Raw genomic sequence first — 19465 nt, 5'->3', positions numbered from 1 at the left:
AAATGCTTTTCCACTCATCCACTGATTACATGGAAAACTTTTACTTGCTTTTACCATCCAATTAATTTTATTGCTCTATTATTCACAAGACAATTAGATGATCAAATTATTCCTCCTGGCTTCTTTTTTCTGATCATTACGATAAATTTGTTTTCAATACCACAGACTAAAAAAGGACTGCACTACTAAAAAGGAGAGCTGACATTTCCTCTCCCACTGCACTGCAAGTTACAAGCCAATGTTAATATAGGTCACTTGAAATGGCAGAGAACACTAGCTCCCAGCTTCTTCATGTGTCACAGCAATGCAAAGGGCATATAGCTTAAACGAAAAGCCCAGGTTTTTAATTTATAAAACTATTTAGAAATGAAATAAACCCAAAAATATGAATACATACACAAAAGGATGGAGGCCAGGAGTCAAGTCCTCTAAACAAACGATTCCTTAGAAAAGACTTCCCTGAAGAAAAAACCCAAACAAACAACTCGTTTAAAGGAAGAAATGCAACATCTCAAGAGAAATCAACTGAAGTTATTGCAGTTTAATAGCTGATGGAAGCATTGCTACTTATATTGATGTCCACATAAAACCGCAAATGACCACAGAACATCACACAAAACCCACCATTCAAGCAGAACTCCCTTCACAGAAGTCTCCTTTTGCTTAATGTACACACAGACAAAAGCCTCAACTTATTTTTGAAATTTTCAATGTAATCTTCCTCATTTCCTTTCCAAAAAAAATTTCTAAACTTTCACTCAATTTTCATATTTTAGCTGTTTATTCAGAACACAAGTGGCAGACTTGGCAGAAAAAGTAATCAAAACTCTTTTTGTAGAATCTTTATTTTTAATTATGTTCCTAAAACTTCTGGTGAAGGTCTTTAGACATGGGCCTTAGTTTTTGGATTTTCCTGGAGTAGTACAGAGAAAGTCACAGAATATCCCAATATTCAGTAATGGTTTTAGAAGTGTTATTTAAAAGAACAATAAAGCTCATAAAAGCCCACAAGGCATGTTTAAGCACAAACTGCATTCAAGTGTGGTAATGAGAAACCCTATCTTTTACAATCATTTCACAACTTTCACATTATTTTGGATAATCTATATGAAATAGTTAATTGATTTGATCAATGGAAAAATATTTCCTTTGTAATAGGACTAGCATGCACTTCCTATTTAAATAAAAGAAAATGTTCAAGTCTACTACAAAGACAAGAGACATACTTTAACACAATTCGACTTCACAGAAGGTACTTACTAAAGAGTTTACCAAAAGATTCCCTTTTTGCCTTTTCAGCTTCATATAGATGTTTCCCATCTTTTATTAAAGCACCTGCCCACTGTGAAAGGGGAAAACACATAATTACTTGTTAATTTATATGCTGATATAAAGGTTTGGTCTCAAAGTTTTATTTACTTACCTCCCTGTAGTGTTTTATGAACATTTTTCTCCTCACAACTTCAACAACAGCTAAACAGTACATCTGAGGAACAGTGCTGAGAGCCTCCACAACTTTGACCCTTTCTAGGAGCTCTGTTACAAGACGAAGCAGTGCTTGCAGTTTCTCTCCATCTTGGTCAGCATGAAGCATTACAAAACAACACCACCTACCAAAACAGATTACACTTTAGACGATCACACCTTGGCAAATTTTTTTCTTCATTTAAATTAGATGAGCAACACATCTGGATGAAATGAACAATGTCATCATTTCACATGGGACAACAACAGGCTAACAACAGTACCAAGCTGTACAGAATTCAGTAGTCACCTTGCAGTTTCCTATTAATTTCTCACACAGAATATCCAGACACCTAAAACATATATCTACCACCATTTGGGTTAAGTCATTGGTTTTGAATGTCTTGGTAAGACATTCAAGGTATTAGCATAAATAACTTTAGGAGTACTAATGCAACTTTCTCCAGCAGAATTAAAAAAACGCTGATACATCCTGCGCAAAAAAAAAAAAGAGACTACTTCTTGTTTATAGATCTTAAAAATACTTATTGAAAAGCTTTAGCAAAAGGTATTAAAGATTAGAATGCTATCAAAGAAATAAGAACATAACACTGTTTGGGAAGTCCACACAATGTACTCACGCACTACAAGCAACAGCCACAGTAACAAATTCTCACATCTTGTAACCCCATCTTCAATTCCCTTAATCATGTAATAAATAGAAAAATTTCAAGCACAGACATCAATATAACTAAACCACAGGATAACTATTGGGAAGGTGATCAATTGGTGTGCTTGAGGAGAAATATTACAGCAACTTTGCCACCAGAAAAGACTTAAGGTGAAGGTATATGCCACAAGTAACAAAAAACATACAATTGCTTTTACTGACAGAACGGAAGCAAAAGTGAAACAACAAATACAAACAAGTCAACATCAAGCAATCAGGAATATATACTAACAGAGACACTACAAGATTTGCACTCTCGACCTTTTCATAGTAATGATTTCCTTCAGACACACATTCCTTAAACTGACTTGCTGCAAGTGGAAGTACTATAAAGTTGTGAAGTTTTAACTTACTTCAGTCTGACTTGCAGATTATTTGCAAGCTCCTGTTTGGCAGTGGTACATTTCTGTTTAATATCTAACAGTTTTCTGTGATTAGTTAACATAATCATCAGCTGATTTGCATGACTCAAACACAAATCAGGCAGCACAGAAGGATCTTTCAAGTTCTCAGCTCTCTTCTGATTAGCCAAAAATCCCTAGAGGAAGAGAGACATTGTTACACAAGCTTTGGGACAATCAAGAAGTGTGAAAGTGATACATCTTTGAGAACAAAGAATGCAAGAATTTTAACAAACTTACTGTAACTATTGAGAAGTATAACAGAATGATACATGGAGAAAGCAAGTGTCAGAGCTGCTTTCTTTCAGTTCTATAATCCAGTTCAATCAATTTTGTTCCATATTTCCCTACCAAACAGCTACCAACACAACCCTAACAGAACTTCATCTAACTAACCAACACCAGTGAAAGACCACAAAACTTAAATCAGCAGAAACATAGTTACTAGGATGGAGGGGATCAACCATCATTCTAGCTTCTGCTAACAACCTTCCCCCCACTTCTGGCATTTGAAAGATTAAACATCAACTTGGAGCATGTTCAATACTACTGTGGGCTAAAGAATTTCTATTTCTTGCATAAAGAAATTCCCACATGAAACTAATTCTTCTCAAGAGCCAAGATCAAGCGCAACACATCTTATTTGCATGCAAACTGTACACTTACATCATAAGTAAAGGAATAGACAATTTATAAAAGGAAATGTCAAGGAAGAAGGTTTGAAAGCTGAAGTCTCTGCCAAGTCTTGAAAAGGTACAAATTCTAAATTTACAGTAGCATTTAAACAAGGTGACAAAGTCTCTTTCCAGCTGACTGTAACGCTTCTTACTATAAAGTGGGATTCATAAACTTGAGGTAGGCTCTTCATCCAAGTGAAGAAGGAAAAAATAGCTTGCAAAGCACCACTCACAATAAAGGGCAACCAAGTATAGGGATGGGAAGACTATGCCATCATGCTAAATTCACTTGAGTTTAGTACTAGCCTACAATATAAAGTCCACAAGACTGAGATTCAGCATTTGCTTCTAAACTTACTCATTGAATTTATTGGGAGAGAGGCTCCACTTTTAAACAATGCTGCCAGAAGTACTGGTTGTATCCACCTTCGTTTACCAGACCAAAGAGGCAACAGGGAGCATGGTCCTACACAACTTTTAGCCCAGCACTGCCCTCCTCAAAAGGGGCCTCTAAGCTCCCTCAAAATAGAGACAAGATTGTTCATTTATCCCTACCAATAATATATCAGTGTGTAAGCAGGAGTAAGAAATTCATGCCTTTTTTCAGAGTCGCAACTCCAAGGTCATGGTGAAAATCTGAACATTATCATGTATTGCCAAATAGACTTTTATTTACTTTCAGTAGCAAACAAGACATTAAAGAACAATCCTAATTATCAAGATAAGCTTTTTACAGAAACTGTATTTAATAAAATAACTTTCATATGATACTGAAGTGTTCATTAAAAATAGGAGCTACATATTGTATATTCAGTATTTAACTAAATTTCTTATCACTTAAAATGACACTGTCCAGTGAAGGCGTACTACTTTTTCTTCTTACTACAACACTGATGATCAACCATTAACCTACTCCCTGATCCTGTATGACTGAGTGATAAATTACCAAGAATTCAATATCTCCTTTCAAAATTAAAACTGATCTACTTAACACTTATTACCTATCTCTACCTGAAGTTCTGATTTTCTAGCTGTAGCTTTAGACCACACAAAAACATGACAAGATGTAAAAATTGCTAATATTTAAATGTCAAATTATAATGAAATAGCACCATGTTTACCCTGTGTGATATGTTGAAAACTATCTTGCAGAAAGACATGCAACTGGTTCATTGTAACTTTAACAGCACACACATATGAAAAGCCTACCATCTTTCCATGCTGCACACACAACTGTGTATTACCTGAGCAAGTTCCTTTTGTTCATTCACCAGTCTGCTGCAGCTTGCTATCATCTGGTCCAATGCATAGAGTCTATCCTCAAGACCTTTAATAGCCTTCATGTTCTGATTATCTAGTTTGGCGATAGTTTGGCGACATTCTGCCAGAAAGGGTTGGATGATCCTTGGATCAAGCTAAAAAAAGAAATTTATTAGTATTTGACACACTGAAAGGTGATTTAAGTTAGCCAAATGAGGTTTTTTAACCTCAAATATTTTCCTTTTTAATTTTTTTTCAATCTAATGTATGACTACATCTATCATCTGCTTCAGAATTCTGAGTAAATGAGTATGTGGATTCTATATCACAGCATGAATTTTTCTGAAGTATTCAAACCAGACCATCAGAGCAATGTGGATCCTTATAGAGAAGGAACACTGGGACAAGGTGAGGTGCAGATGGAAGAGGCACTTTGTAGCTAATGGACAGTCTGACCTGTGACAGAGTCTACACAGCTACAATCAAAACCCACAATGAATGTAGCTCAATGGAAAATGCAGAAGGGAGGGTAGTCAGAAAAAGCTGCAAGAACTGCAAATCTTTTCCCACTAAATGAGTGTTTTAATTGACTACTTAAAGCAGATCATTTCTAAGCAACTGGAAAAGACCTAATGGAAAAAGAGCATATTTGTCATACTTTTAGCTAGAGGTTTTTTTCCCAAACAGAAACATGTTTTTGAAGTTGTTTCATAATATCTGAGAAAAAAAAAGAAGTACTGGAAACATTAAGAGTCTACCAATATCTACATATATTAAGGGTGACTCTTTACACTTCACAGTAAAGAGTAGTGAATTAAAATAACAGTTCTAGAAACAACATAGGCAATTGCTGCCTCTTATGAAGGTCAGAGTTTAGTGTAAAACTGAAATACATTAGTTAAGAACATAGTTAAAACCATTGGGTGATAGCAGAAGATGAACAAATTTGCCCAAATTTATCCAAAATGGTTATGGTATGCTATCTCTTACATGAGAATCCAGTGAAAAGGACGCCATTTGTGAGGTCACACTGGCTGTTACAGCACTGGTTTCTTTCATCAACATGCAGGCTTTATGCCACTTACAGAGCATACAAATGAACCCCACCCTCAAAAAAAAGCAATTATTTGACTCGGTAGCATAAGTAAAAGTGTATTTCCCCCTCAATCTACTATTTAACTAAGTTTTCACACACAGCACTTCATCCTGGAAACAACCTTTGGGGGGGGGCTAGAGAGAGCAATCTGGAGAGGAGAAACATTAAAAATTAAGAAGCAACTATAAAGAATAGGTCTTCCATTCACTTCAAACAAACAAAGAAACAAACAAAAAACCAAAACAGTCAACCAAGAACTTCATGGGAAAGTACCAAAACCTAGTAATAGCCCAGAACTCCTTAGAATAAACACCAAGTGCTGTTATTAATGTGACAAAATACATGCAAACTCTCTGAAATCAAAGGTTAATTTTTCATATGCAATGTCTTCTGAATCTTAGTCTTTTCTCAAGTCACTTGTCCATCTTCAAGAAACAGTAACAGAAGTATTTAACCAGATTGATTTTACAGGATCATCTTCACTGCCATCCTATTCAAGATTACTCCCTAAGACATCCTGAATTAGTCCCCTGCAGAATCCAGAGAAGTTTCTTAAAAAACAAAATACTAAAGAAAAATATAGTGGGTTTTTTTCTTTTTATGTTCTTAAACTTATGCTGTGTTATCTCTTTTTACAAAGAGTGGCTATTCCTCTCATTCTTTTCTTACCTATTTCTTCCATCCACTCTTTTTATCCCATCTTTACCCTAACTGCATCTGAAGCATCCATCTCTACTTTCACTGGCAGATAATACTGCTCTTTTCATCAATTTAAAGTAACTTCCATTTCTAGCCTCTTACTTAAGAGGCTATAACAGCACTTAACAAAAACATCTGGTTAGCTCCTACTTACCCAGTGCTTTTACTGCAGCCAAGAAGTAGAAGTGCCATTTCGTAGGAACATTTAGAGGCTAGAACCATCAGAAACTTAGCAGCACTCTGTGCAACACACCAACTATATCAACACTACCTCTTACTCTTGTGCTTTAAGCTTTCAGGAAAATCTTACCTGAATTCAGTTTTTGAAATAAGAATTGCAATTACAAACCATTTGTATGGCTCATATTTCTAAGAAGGAAAGGGCATGGGGAGAATGCAGGCAAAACAATTTTAAAAAGCTAGCGCCATTTTATTCTATTATTCTATTTTTTTTATATTAAAGTGTCACACCACAAATGAATATTAAAAGAAAAATTATGTTGCAAGATATTTATTTAGGATTTTTTTTTCATTTTCAGCTGCAAGCCACTTCTGTTTTCAACTAATTCTAAACCAATGGTAAGCAAAGATTCAATGCTTTGTCTGCTTTTGCTGCTATCAAAACAAAGTAAATCAATGTTTTCCTATGGAGAATCAGGAACACATTACTTCAAAGCTCTGGGAGTTTTTCATGAACCAAAATGGATTGGGACTGATCAATCACAACTGCTCTGGTGATGGCCAGAATACTCAGACTGAAACACCTTCCCCACCTGCCAATTCTGCTTATGCCACAAATACAAAAAGAAACTGCATTTTTTGCAGGTTCAATCACAACTTTTTCCCATAAAAATTGACTGCAAGTAAAAAACAATTACAGTCATCAAAATAAAGGATTTCTGCCTAATCTTCAATAAGACAAGGACAGAAAAACCAAGTACAAGACAGAGCCTCTAAAACACATGGTATGTGTCAGATACGACTACAAGCTGATCAAAAAAGGTAGAGTATGTACTTAACCACAGTGTTCTTAGCGTTTTTGTTTCTTTTGGAATGCTATAATTTATTTGAAAGCAATTGTTTAATATCCATCTCATCAATACTGATTTTTAAAACTTTTAGAACACATCTGTGTTCCGTTAATATTATGTAGAAATGGAATTTATTGTCTCACAACCCATCTAGTGGGTTCTGTTACTCTTGCTTTATAATAGTAGAAAGCACCTTACAGCCTTACTGAACAAACAGCATGGAGAACTGTCTCAGGCTTCAGCCAATACGAAGTCTTTAGCACACAAAATTATTGTTTTTGTTGAAGAAAAAACCAAACTTATAACGGCCAATCTTTTCCTTAGCCTTTTCTGCACTACTAAAATCTTAGCCCTTAAAATTAAGCCAAATTCTCCAATTAATTTTAAGACAGAATCAAAATATCAATGCACAGAACTAACCATACCATGATGTTCCCTACAACAAATGGGTTTTAGAAATCACTGATTCAGCCTTCCAGTCCTACCTTACAGAGGAAATGTAAGTGTCAAAGACAACAGAATATGTTTTCTTTGTTCCAGCTATGTTGAGTTGTAATAGTATATTATACCTATGCAAACAAGGCTAGACAATGTAAGAAATATCATCTACAGTGAAAGCAAAGAGAGAAGAAAAATTATAGGCAAAAGAAATTTAAAAGGTTATAATGCTCACTGATTAAAATATTAATTTTGAAAGTAAAGCAAGCACTGTTGTATAATTCCAGCAGCAGAAATACAAACTGGCTGACTGGGCCCTTCTGAGCAACTCTGTATCAGGTAATAAAGAAGTTTAAGATATAAATTATAAATTTATCACAATTAACCACATAATTTTTTATATTTTAATAAAGACTTGACTATTTTGAACTAAACATTAATTTGGTCCAGGAAAATCTTTTTATTATAAATGTAGCTTCTATAAAAAAGACAAAGAAATAATAGTAGTGTCACTTTGCTTATACACTACAAGAAGCTTTTGGCTTTCCAAAAGAGATGGCTATTTGAAAAAGCAAGACAACAAGCATTCACAAAATTATACACCTTCCTAAAGATCAAATTCTTAACATTCAAACTCATAAAACACCTTCCCCACACTTATCTCCCCCAGTCTCTGCTTTGGCTTTCATTCAGAAAGTTATCTGAGAAACAAGCCACAAAAGAGATGAGTCAGTCATTTCAAAAGCACCTGCATGTGGAAAAAAAAGTTGCAGCCTTCAATGCAATGCAATTTGATTTTTAAAAAAATCATTAACTTACCCTGCTCATGGAATCAAAACATTTTCTGACCAGGGATTCAACATCATTAGGTCTATCTTGAACATTTATCCAGTCTAACAAAGACACATTGAAGGAAGGCTGATCATCATCTTTCAATTCTACTGACATTTCATTGTCCTGGACAGTAGCATTTTGACCAGATTCTTTATCATCTTTTAAATTTTCAGGATCTGTGCCTTCCAAAGCTGAATGTTCAACTGACTTGCAAAATGATGCTAACATTGATTTACTGTTCACTTTAGATATACTGGGATAAAGCACCAATTCAGGAGATTTCCCATCCTCAGTTTCTTCACTTTCTGCTTCTCCATGTTCAGGTGAAGACTCCAGTCTTCCTAAACACTCTCTGTAACTATGTCTTGTTAGGCACTCCAGCAGTGGTATCTTGGCCATGATAGAAACAGCAGAACCCAAGCTTTTTTAAAGAAGTGAAAAGAAAAAAACCATCAGTATCTAGAAACCAACATGATATGAAATCTTAGTTAAAAATCACCCAAATATGAATTGTTATTCATTTTAGAATTGAAGCAGATTTCATAATTATTTTGCTACTACCCTTTAAAACTTCTGCGCTGAATATCAACATCATGGAAGGACAGTTAAAGAAGTCAAAGTTTTGCTTATACTGAATGAAAAAAAGTGATAAACAGAGACACCCACTTCTTTGTTTAAATTCACAACTGGGACTTATGTGTCCTATATGCATGGATATCAACACTTCTTATCAGAGCTTTGAGTGTCCTCTGACTACTTCTGCAGAGTTTGAATAGTTGCTATTTGGTAAAAGCTATGAAGCTGAACTTTTGTTTTTAAGACAAAACATATTTAAAAACATATTTTTTTAAGGATCCAATATCCATTTATATTCTGTTAAGCAAAGCACTCATAGAAATACCACAATACTACAGTGGATACAAATATATAAAAGATTTGCTTTGAAGTAACACCTGGAGTTTGCAGGACACAAGTACAGACACACACACAAACAACAGATATATATCTACATACATGACCCCCATCCCTTTCAAAAGTGCACAAATCCACTCAAAGTTTATGCTATGACTTCATACTTTCAACACAGATTGTAAGTCTAAATATCAGTTCAAGCTGTTAAAAACCAATTAATTCAAAAGTCTAAATAGTTATTTAAAGATGCTGGTGTCTAAATTTGTTATCCAAAATTTTTGTTGTGGACATTTGGAATGACTCCAGCTCTTAAGCAGCTGTTCATTAACGAGCTTATCTTCCACATAATTCAATACAGGTTTCTTTGTGCTGACAAATACAGGGGAAAATGTCAGTTAAAAAAAGTTACTAGCATAGAACAAAAAGAATGTTCTCCATGACACATAATCAAAGAAAATCTTGATTAATCAGAATAAGCACCAGACATAAAACACTTGAACAAACTAAGTTTAAAATTGAGTAAATTTGGAGACTGAGAATGAATTTAGCAGCAAACCTACTGTGTGAGTTTCAATTTGATATCATCTATGGACTGCAAATAGCTTGAATACACATTTTCAAACTTGGAAAGCAGCTTTTGGTAAGAGTTTGTACAATCCTCCAAATTGGCCATTATAGCAGCCCAGCCTTGATGCTGTAGATGTTCATCATGTACAAGACCTTCACAAAAGGAGCAAAGCTTCTTGGCAACCTCATACATTTCCTGAAAAAACAATCAACAAATACTAATCAGGCTGTTGTTTTAGCTTTGTTTAAGATATTAACATAAAAGCATGAAATTCAGACAGCTAGGAAGTTGTACACCTTAAAACTTCATAAAAATAACACTTTTTAAAGAATTAAGAATAAAGGAAGTTAATTAGATGACAATAAAGTATGTACTATTTACTGAGAACTCTTCAAAACAGAGAGATGAAAACTGTAGCTCCAAAACCACCTTACAAAATGAATCAAATGCTGATAATATGAAATATTCAGGGTACACACACATGAATAATAACCCTCGTACTAATAATATGGTAGAAAAAACTGGCAATCAAGGTCCAATAAGGAGTACATTTTTGATGAGCCAAGCAGAAGCTCCGAACAAGACAATAAAAAGCATAATCAGCCAGCAAAAAGCACAGGTGGATCAGGTGCAAGAACAGATGCATGAGGAAACAGAAGGGCAAATAATTTAAGTCTTTCATTGATTAATAAACCAAATGCAACATGATAAGAAGCAGTACAGTGTTCACAAAGCTCTAAAACATATCCTGAAACTTGGCATTTGCAAACCAATGTGGAAGTAAAGTTTTCTGTTAAAGCACTGGGTGACAGAGAGGCATTTTGCTGCCGTAAGAGGGTGAGAATTTACTGCCCCACTTGGCAAAGTTAAAACAGAGGTCTACGTATGGCAATTACCAGATCTTAATAAAAGTGTACTAACAGCAAAGTGTTATAATCAATTCCAAAGTTTCAACTAGTAGGAAGAGAAACTACTTTAAATTTGGAAATTTAAGAAAAAGGCTGTTCCCCTCAAAGAGCCTATCAAAACATCAAAAAGTAATAAAAAGGTATAGAATAAATCCTTCAGCTCAGAACATTACCAGTTACAGACTCCTTGGAAAATACTTTCCTGCACACACCTGCACTTTAGGTTTTAGTATCTATCTAACCTACAAGAAAAAGGTCTTTTCACTTTTTGCAGGTTGAGCATGCTGTTAAATCAGGACTGAACACAACTCCCCTGTGCCATCATACATGTGAGAAAACCATGCATGGAAAAACAAGTTCTATAAAATACAGTGAGAAAGCAGTGTTAAAAACCTAACACATCCGTGTATTTCAGAATGCATTTGCTGCTGAACACATGGTTAGCAGCACATATGCACACTCAAAAAAATTAGGGACCAACAACACTTACATTCTGAAATAAACCACAAAAGGGCATGGCATTTTAAACAAACACTTCCCAATCATACTGAAAGTTATGATCATCCTCCCTGTTTCAGAAGTCCAAGCCTTGTTTCAAGCAACATGACAAAATTCTACTTTCAGTCCTTCAAATCACTGATAGCTGAGCTATCAGCAGATGAATGATGAATATTCAAAAAAGCCATATATGCAACTCCAACAAAATCCTAGGTTGTCAATACAAATTCCTATCACTTTGTAGTAAAGGTAGTATTTCTCTTCTTGTTTTCTGAATTTTGGCAGCTTCTTGTGCATGTGAGAATGATGATTTCCAGTTTGAAAAGAATGGTTATTTTAATTGTTCCAGGAACTCTTGCTTCCTAAGTGAAAAATCAACCAATAACACAACTGGGATGGTATCCAGACAATGCTGAAATCTGCAAGTCATTTTCTCCAGACTATCCCATGTTTGGTCGTACAATTTAAATGTACATAAGCTGACTAATGTAATATTGACTTGAACATCTGAACATTTTTTTACTGTCTTAAATTGACTTTGTATACAAGTACAAAGGCAAATTGCACAGCATATAAAAAAAAGCTGAATTACTGCTTCCTCAGTTATCATGTTAAGAACCAAAAGAACAGGCTGTTTTACCCTAAGATATACAAAAAAATTATACTAATAATATGAAGCTGAAAAGGTAACTGAATGCCTCTGCTGCATTCTAATGTATATCCTGAATATCTACACAAACATTTTACTTTCAACTCACAAAAATTATTCTCTCTCAAAGTCAACCTTCTGCCAAATGAGGAGCCATACCTCTCCAAACCACTATGAGCCACAGTTCCAGAAGTGAGAGAATATACAAAAACACACATTAGTTTTAAACAGTCTAAATCAATATAAGCCACCTACAAAATCAAAACAAATCATGAAGTCTTTTTATGCAGTTCCTCCAAATAAGTATCAAGCAAAGTAAAGACTGGGCTCAGCTGCTCCTTTAAATGCCCTGTGTAGTCGTTTTTGCCAGTTCTATTTTCCTTTGGACAAGCTCACTTAGCGCAGCACAGCTCATGTGTTTAACACGTTAAAGTATGCACCAGGCTTCATATGACCCCATCTTCCACCTTGGGACATATTCTTAACTAGTGGGCAATGTTTGATTTTTCAGCTAGATCGATTTATTGTGCTCACAATAGAAGTCAAAAGTTACAAGTCAGAGCTGCTCTATGAAGCTTTATTATATGTCATTTTTGATACTCGTTTCAGAACCTAAGTGTTGCAAATTTAATATTTTTGTTTTAACAAGCTTGTTTCCCCAGCAAAACACTTTCAAACACAAAAGAGAAGTTACAAGTAGAAAAAAATCCTCATAATTGAGACCACTTGGTACACAACTGAAAACCAGCACTGACACTTTGTATCTAAGAGTCTAACCTGTGGGAATTTAAAAGTTAACCCAAACATGAGCTCCTATCCCAGCAGTCTAGTTCCTAGAAAAGCAAGGGTGAACAGTATTTCCCAGAGTAGCAAATTACTACTTGTTAATTTTTCAGAAACGTTGTAACAGGAGGGCATTCTACTAAGTGTCAGAATCTCTCAAAGAAACAGATACATGCCCAAAGGAACTATTACATAAAAATACTCCAAGGCCATCTAAGTATGCAACCAGGTATTCATTGTCAGATGAGCTGCAGCTTCTTCATGTATACACAGGAGACGTGGACATTAAAATTAAAATCCTCTTATGAAAGCCATCATTAATACTGCTCATAAATCATCTCAATCATAAGCATTGAGACACACTAAGTCTCTCACAGGCAAAAGATTTTTTTTCTGAGCTAACTCTGAGATCAAAATTCACTGGCAAAGTTTCTTTCAAGTAACATGTATTCAAAGTTATCCATATGCTAATAGACTGCAAATCAGATTGTACAAATGAACAGACATGTTTCAGGGCACATAAGCAAGGTATTACAACAGCATCCCATATTATCATCCTCTCAAAGTTATTTTTACATGTGCCAAAGAAATTCTGTCTAGGTGGCAGGAGGCAAACAGGAGAATTATGTCAGCATGGCATGCAATTAGAGTCCACAGAAACACAGCAGTGCTTTCAGTGCTTTTAATGTTGGTTTCTTAAGCTATATCATGAAATAAGCTCATTACATTAAATAGTAAAGAATATTATTCTGAATTCAGGAGGGTCCAAACAGATGGCTCTAATGAAGGTCAAACCACACAGAGTAACTATTTGTGCACATGCCAGAACTGTTTCAGACTTAGACTATACTAAGCAGATACTAGTGCGTACAAGAAGAACACTATGTTAAACCAATATTTCATTTGTTTTGTTTTAGTCATCCTGCTTTCAAAATGTGAAAAGAAAACACAGCAGAGAAGTTGTTTTGCATCATGTGGAGTATCTATGCAATTTAACTTGAACTATTTTCTTTGAAGTTATGAAATTAAAAGCTACACAAATATACCTTTCATATCTTGCCATCACTTCTGAAATAAACCTTCAGGTGATGTGGCTTGTTCTTCCTACATGCTGTCTACTTCCATAGACAACATTTTTGTGAGAGATCTCAAGCTACTTTAAAAGGCACCAGACCAATTTATTTTATATAACTGTATAGCTCTATACAAGAAAGAATTAAGCAGCTCTCCACTAAATGAAGTCTAAAAACTGAATTATATCAAGCACAGAAATAAAGACCTGCAATCCAACATATGTTTTAATGCTTCTCAGTAAGGCTGCCAGCTCCAGCACAGAAAAGGAAGCCTGCCTAACAACAGGCTTGCTTTTGTCATTGACTATTCACAGACACACTCAAGTCTTACTGGCAGACACCCAATGCTTCACAGAGCACAAAAGTTAACTTCAGTTGCCTTGTAGGGCTACAATCATCTACAGAGGTACAGCAGCATATCTAGAACAGCAGTTGCCTCACTGCACCACTGGAATGAGAACCTAAAAGAGCACTACTAGCAGAACATGAATACCAAGACCCAGACTAATACCTACGTGCTGTTATTTGAAGAGTAAATAATGACATCTTCAAGACCAAATTTTTCAAGAAATCCACAGGGCCACCAGAATGCATTTAATCTTTGGCTAGGTGTTGTAACAGAGTGTGTAGCTGAATTATTTCCTTTGAGAATCACAAATTAAATGTAGGTGATTCTTCTGATGAAGAATCTTCTTATAATGAATTCTTTTTCCTAGGCTTCAGCCAAAAATCAGTAGAATCAACAAAGTATGTTTTATTTAAAGCAGAAATTAACTGGTGAAGTGTTTAGTATTCATTTCAAGACTGTCTCTGCATCCTGCTGCCATAATTCTGCTCATCTGAATGTCAGAGCAAAATCTGACAACGGTCTTTGGACTTACCTCTAATTTTCCTCTCAGGAAATGCAGGGTTCTTTCCATTTTCTAAAACCCTGTGGTAGAAGGAAATAAGTCAAAGTCCTCTACTGCCATGTGTCTGAATCCTGTACAAGGGACTCCTTACAGGTTTCAATCAACCTCAGACCAATAGAAATGATCCTTGAAAGTAAAATTCCACAGACTTACTGCAACAGCAGATAAATGCTTTCACAACAAGGAATTGTTACCTTGTTTACCAAAATTAGTAACCATTATCTCTAATACATACACAGCTGTAACATGAAACTACTAAATTAAGGTACACTTCAACATTTAAGTTGTAAAAAAACCCTGTAATTGGAGCAGTTAACTTCACTGTGAGGGAGACTGATATTTCATGGTAACTTCTTTCCATAGACAGCTGTTTATTCCATTCTCCTTTAATATTGGTTATTTTTGGTGACTGTGTCCTTTGGACATTTGTCCACACAGTTCATAACTTATTTCCTACTCAGAAAGTACTTATTTCACCAGCATAGCACAGTAGAAGTAATTTTCGAAGTGACAGATTAATTCCTTTCTTCAGTAATGCTTTCACTAGTTCTCTCTGATATTATAAGCAGATTTGGAGAAGTCAAGTTACAGAACTTCCCATCAAAAAACAGAGAAATTATATAAACCACCACATCAGGGAGTCAAACCATGGTATAAGGTAAGTGTTGGCTTCCACTAGCTTGATTCCAAGTCACTCAACTTTTTTCATTCTGATCAATTTTTTATAATCTTGATCTAAAATTTTGGTTACAAAGGTCAAAAAAAATGCTATAGTAGCATTTAGAAAGATCTACCTTGGAGTAAATCTTTCATTATACCTTGGGATAAACTAAAGCCCATTTTACCACACCCTGCTCAATTACTTTAAAAGATTGAGACTGATCTGACAGAGAAATCTGGGCTTCTTAGGAGGAGCCAGAAGTGTGCCTGACTATTAGACAAATATTTTAGCCAAAATTAATTTGGCCACACAATTATTTCAAGCACTACACACCATGAAGAACATTAATATTTTAAAATAATTCTTTCCAGAGAGTCTCAAAGCAACTTTCTAGTAGAAAAGAGCATTTCTCTAAATAGTAGATCCACAGTTTTCAGGAAGCATGACTATACTTCTTGGCTTAAATATCTGAAGTGTTTGAAACTAAACTGAGAATGATCTATGACTATGTACTATGACTACAGTCGTGGTTTTACACAACCAAATGAAATGACCACACAGTTTCTCATCCTCATTTCCACTTCTCAATGAAATGACCACACAGTTTCTCATCCTCATTTCCACTTCTCAAAGAAGAACTGACAGGAATTGACAGTTTGATTATGACAGCAGCAACATCCCATGAAGTGTGAAAGATACCCACTCCCAAAAAGTTCAATATCCCTCCCAGAAAAATGAACTTCAGTTGGATCACTTGGAAAAAAAAAAAATCCTTTCCTAAAGGCTAAGCTACCAGAAATTATTTTAAGTAGTGGTGTTAAAAGACCATAAGATTGACACAACACAACCTATTGCACAATATTCTGTGTAAAGAACAGCTTGTTTTCTCAGCTGGTGTGCACGTAACTTTTTGCAAACACTGTGTGCACCTCACTGTCCGCATACTGCAGCTCACTGCAAGAACTGCTCAACTGCAAGAAAGGTGGGAGACCAGGCTAGCTGCAAAAAAGGCAACCTGGAGCCCTTCAGGCAGAGACATCTCAAATGTAAGTTTTTAGCCCAGGAGAAACCAGAATGGCAAGACATAAAATGAAAACAGGCTTAGAGAGTTGGCTTAACTGAGCCTTTTAAAAAAACATATGAACAATGACATCATATTGTAAACGACAAAATCTGTGACAAGAATTTCAGTTTAAATAGTAAAGAAATGAGTTAAGGGAACAGATGTAGCTTCTTTAAAGCTACCTAATCTTTATGCTTTGAATTCTACATAATCAGATCATAGGTGGTGAACAGTAACTTAAGAAAATCCATAATAGATGCTAAAATCATGAAAACAGAAATAAACAGAAAATGGATGTATGACACACACAGTACCATGGAAAACCAAATGCAAGATACATTCTGCACAGGAATAATTTTTGGTTAGGAGTTATGAAACCTAAAAAAAGATTGTAAATTTTTTGATGCAGCTTTTTTTACTTTTTATGTAACTCAAAGAAATTAGTGTTAATTGGGGGGGGGGGGGGGGGGGGGGGGAATGGCTGCTTTTACATATACTTATATCCGACAAATATATATATGCAACAGGCCATAAGAATGCCAAGACCTCCACTATGAACTAAAATATGACTTCCATACCTGAGTAGTAACAACACATTATGGAAAAAAAAAGGCAGAAAGCAAAAACATAATTTAATTTAATAACAGACACAGAAAAATTACAGACATAGAAAACATGATGGAGAGGCCACAATGCATAGACTCATAAAAATACTTGTTAAAGAAGACCCTAGAACTACTTTTACTGAGAGCAAAAAAAAATTAGAGGCCATATATCACTCTATGTTTTCAACTTCCTATCAAGTCTGATTTTAAAGATCATATCCTATAGTCTCTGGGCAGAGCAGATACCAGATTAAATAGAAACAAGTAGCTATCAAATATTCAAATATTCTTCCTTTCTTTTAATATTTATACATCACTGCTTCTTGTTGTTGACAAAAACAGGTAAGACTTTTTCATAAGCAATAATTTAGAATGTAACATTTTCCTACTACATTATCATATAATAGCACACGTATTAGTAGTAAGTATTAATTAGTCAAATTTAATTAATTAAAATGCTCTAAAGAATTACAACAGGCAAAAACCTCTCCATCATCAAGTACTGCCATTCTGTTTTTCTGGTAAAGCAGGTTACCATTTCTCTAGAATTAATAAAAAGACAAAGCTTGGATTATTTTGTAGGAACTCTCCCATACAGTACTCTCAGTGTGACTTTGGGTGCATCAATCACACAACCACAGAGGTTCAGAGCCTTTCCAGCTCTCCCCAGATCTTAATCAATTTTGAGAAGGATTAATATCCCATGTTCCTTCTTCCTCCCAGGCAAGAGGCTTATGGTGAACCTTGGAGAAGATTAATGATCTAACCACATTCCCAGTCCTCCCTCAGTTTCTTCTGAATTACTGTTCAATATTCTTCAAGCAGGCATCATGAAAAACTACTTCAGTACAACACTGCAATACTTGTTTACACAGGTTTCACACCTTGGTACATCTAAAAATCACAACAGACTATTTACTAATCTTCTATTACATATGATGGATTTATCAGTCCCCTGATATCCCAGAGAAGTACTCAATTCATTTTCACAACCTAACACAGAGCCTGTGGCTTTAGAACATTTAAAATCTTGGATAAAATTAAATGTCAATGTAAAGGTGAGTCAGATTTAAGAATATTACTACCTATTTAATCTTTACATAAATTTCCAATTTTTCATAAGAAAACAAATACCATCACTATAACCATTTTATAAGGAGGGAAGAACTCTCAAAAGTGGGGAACAAATAATAATCTTCCTGAAAATAAATCTGCAAGCTAAAAATAACACCTGAATTCTACCTGGACCCATGTTTAAAGACAATTCCTGCCCCTGCTTCCTCCAGTCCTGCAATACTACTAATAGGTGACACTGAGTATGGAAAGATTTATTTTCTCCTTGCAAATCAACTCATGATCACTCTATATAGTTGCCAGTCTGTGGCTAAATATTAATAGTATTATAGACCTGCACCCAGAATGTAGAAACAACTATAAATATGTTATTTAGATCTTTAGAAAGATCTTCTAAGTAACATATTTAAAAGGCATAAATACTGAAATGAACTTGCATGCACTGTGTATTAATACAGTCTTCAGACACAAAGGGGGAATATTAGGCAGCATCAACAGTTCTTTCCAAGTCTAAATAGGAGTATTTTTTATAAAACCTTGGAATATAAAAAAAGCTTACTCCAGAGGGACTAAATATGTTCCACTGTTGTATAGTAATTTTACCAAACTGAAAGCCAAATTAAGTATCTAAGAGCAAAAAACAGGGTACAGAACAGAGAAACCAGATAAAACAACAGTGAGAAACATGAAACTGAGTATCATCACCCTTCACTTCCATTATCCTCAACAAAACACAAACACTGTAGCAATTACTACAGCCCTACCTTCACATCAAATCAATGTGAAGTATTTAGAAGCTATCAGTCTTCCTTACTTTTATAACCTCCTCTTAATACTTCACAAAGAATGGTTTTAAAGCACTTTCAGTTTCAGCTGGTAAAACCAGAGCACAACTGAAAACCTCCTACTCCTTAGCTGAACTCACATTGATATCTACTCTTGCCTATGACAGTCATATGACTCACAGACACCTAATAACTCAAGGTCCTATTTACAAAGTCAGCTCTAACTGTCAACAGGTGGGGGAGAGAGAAAGACAGTCTATGGGACTCAATCCTTGCCTTAAATCAGACAGTATGTCAAGGTCACATTATTTCACATTATTCAGGAGAACCCTCCCCCTCCTGACG

The 19465-nt window shown here is 35.2% G+C and overlaps 1 protein-coding gene across 2 annotated transcripts in view; it reads right to left on the bottom strand.

The window, feature by feature from the left end:
• Positions 1–19465, bottom strand: part of RB1CC1 (RB1 inducible coiled-coil 1) — a 65976-nt gene that overhangs the window by 27447 nt on the left and 19064 nt on the right. For both annotated transcript variants that reach the window (XM_054284769.1, XM_054284770.1), the window contains exons 6-12: positions 10103–10305; positions 8616–9051; positions 4517–4687; positions 2548–2732; positions 1424–1610; positions 1261–1342; positions 398–459 (exon numbers count right to left, since the gene is read on the bottom strand). In XM_054284769.1, the coding sequence (XP_054140744.1) occupies positions 398–459; positions 1261–1342; positions 1424–1610; positions 2548–2732; positions 4517–4687; positions 8616–9051; positions 10103–10305 (1326 nt within the window). The remainder of the gene's footprint in view (positions 1–397; positions 460–1260; positions 1343–1423; positions 1611–2547; positions 2733–4516; positions 4688–8615; positions 9052–10102; positions 10306–19465) is intronic.

The sequence above is a fragment of the Melozone crissalis genome, unplaced genomic scaffold (genome assembly GCF_028551555.1).
Source record: "Melozone crissalis strain CALT ecotype California unplaced genomic scaffold, PUWL_Pcris_2 ptg000042l_1, whole genome shotgun sequence".
Lineage (NCBI taxonomy): Eukaryota > Metazoa > Chordata > Aves > Passeriformes > Passerellidae > Melozone > Melozone crissalis.
This window is presented reverse-complemented; position numbering and strand designations above follow the sequence as displayed.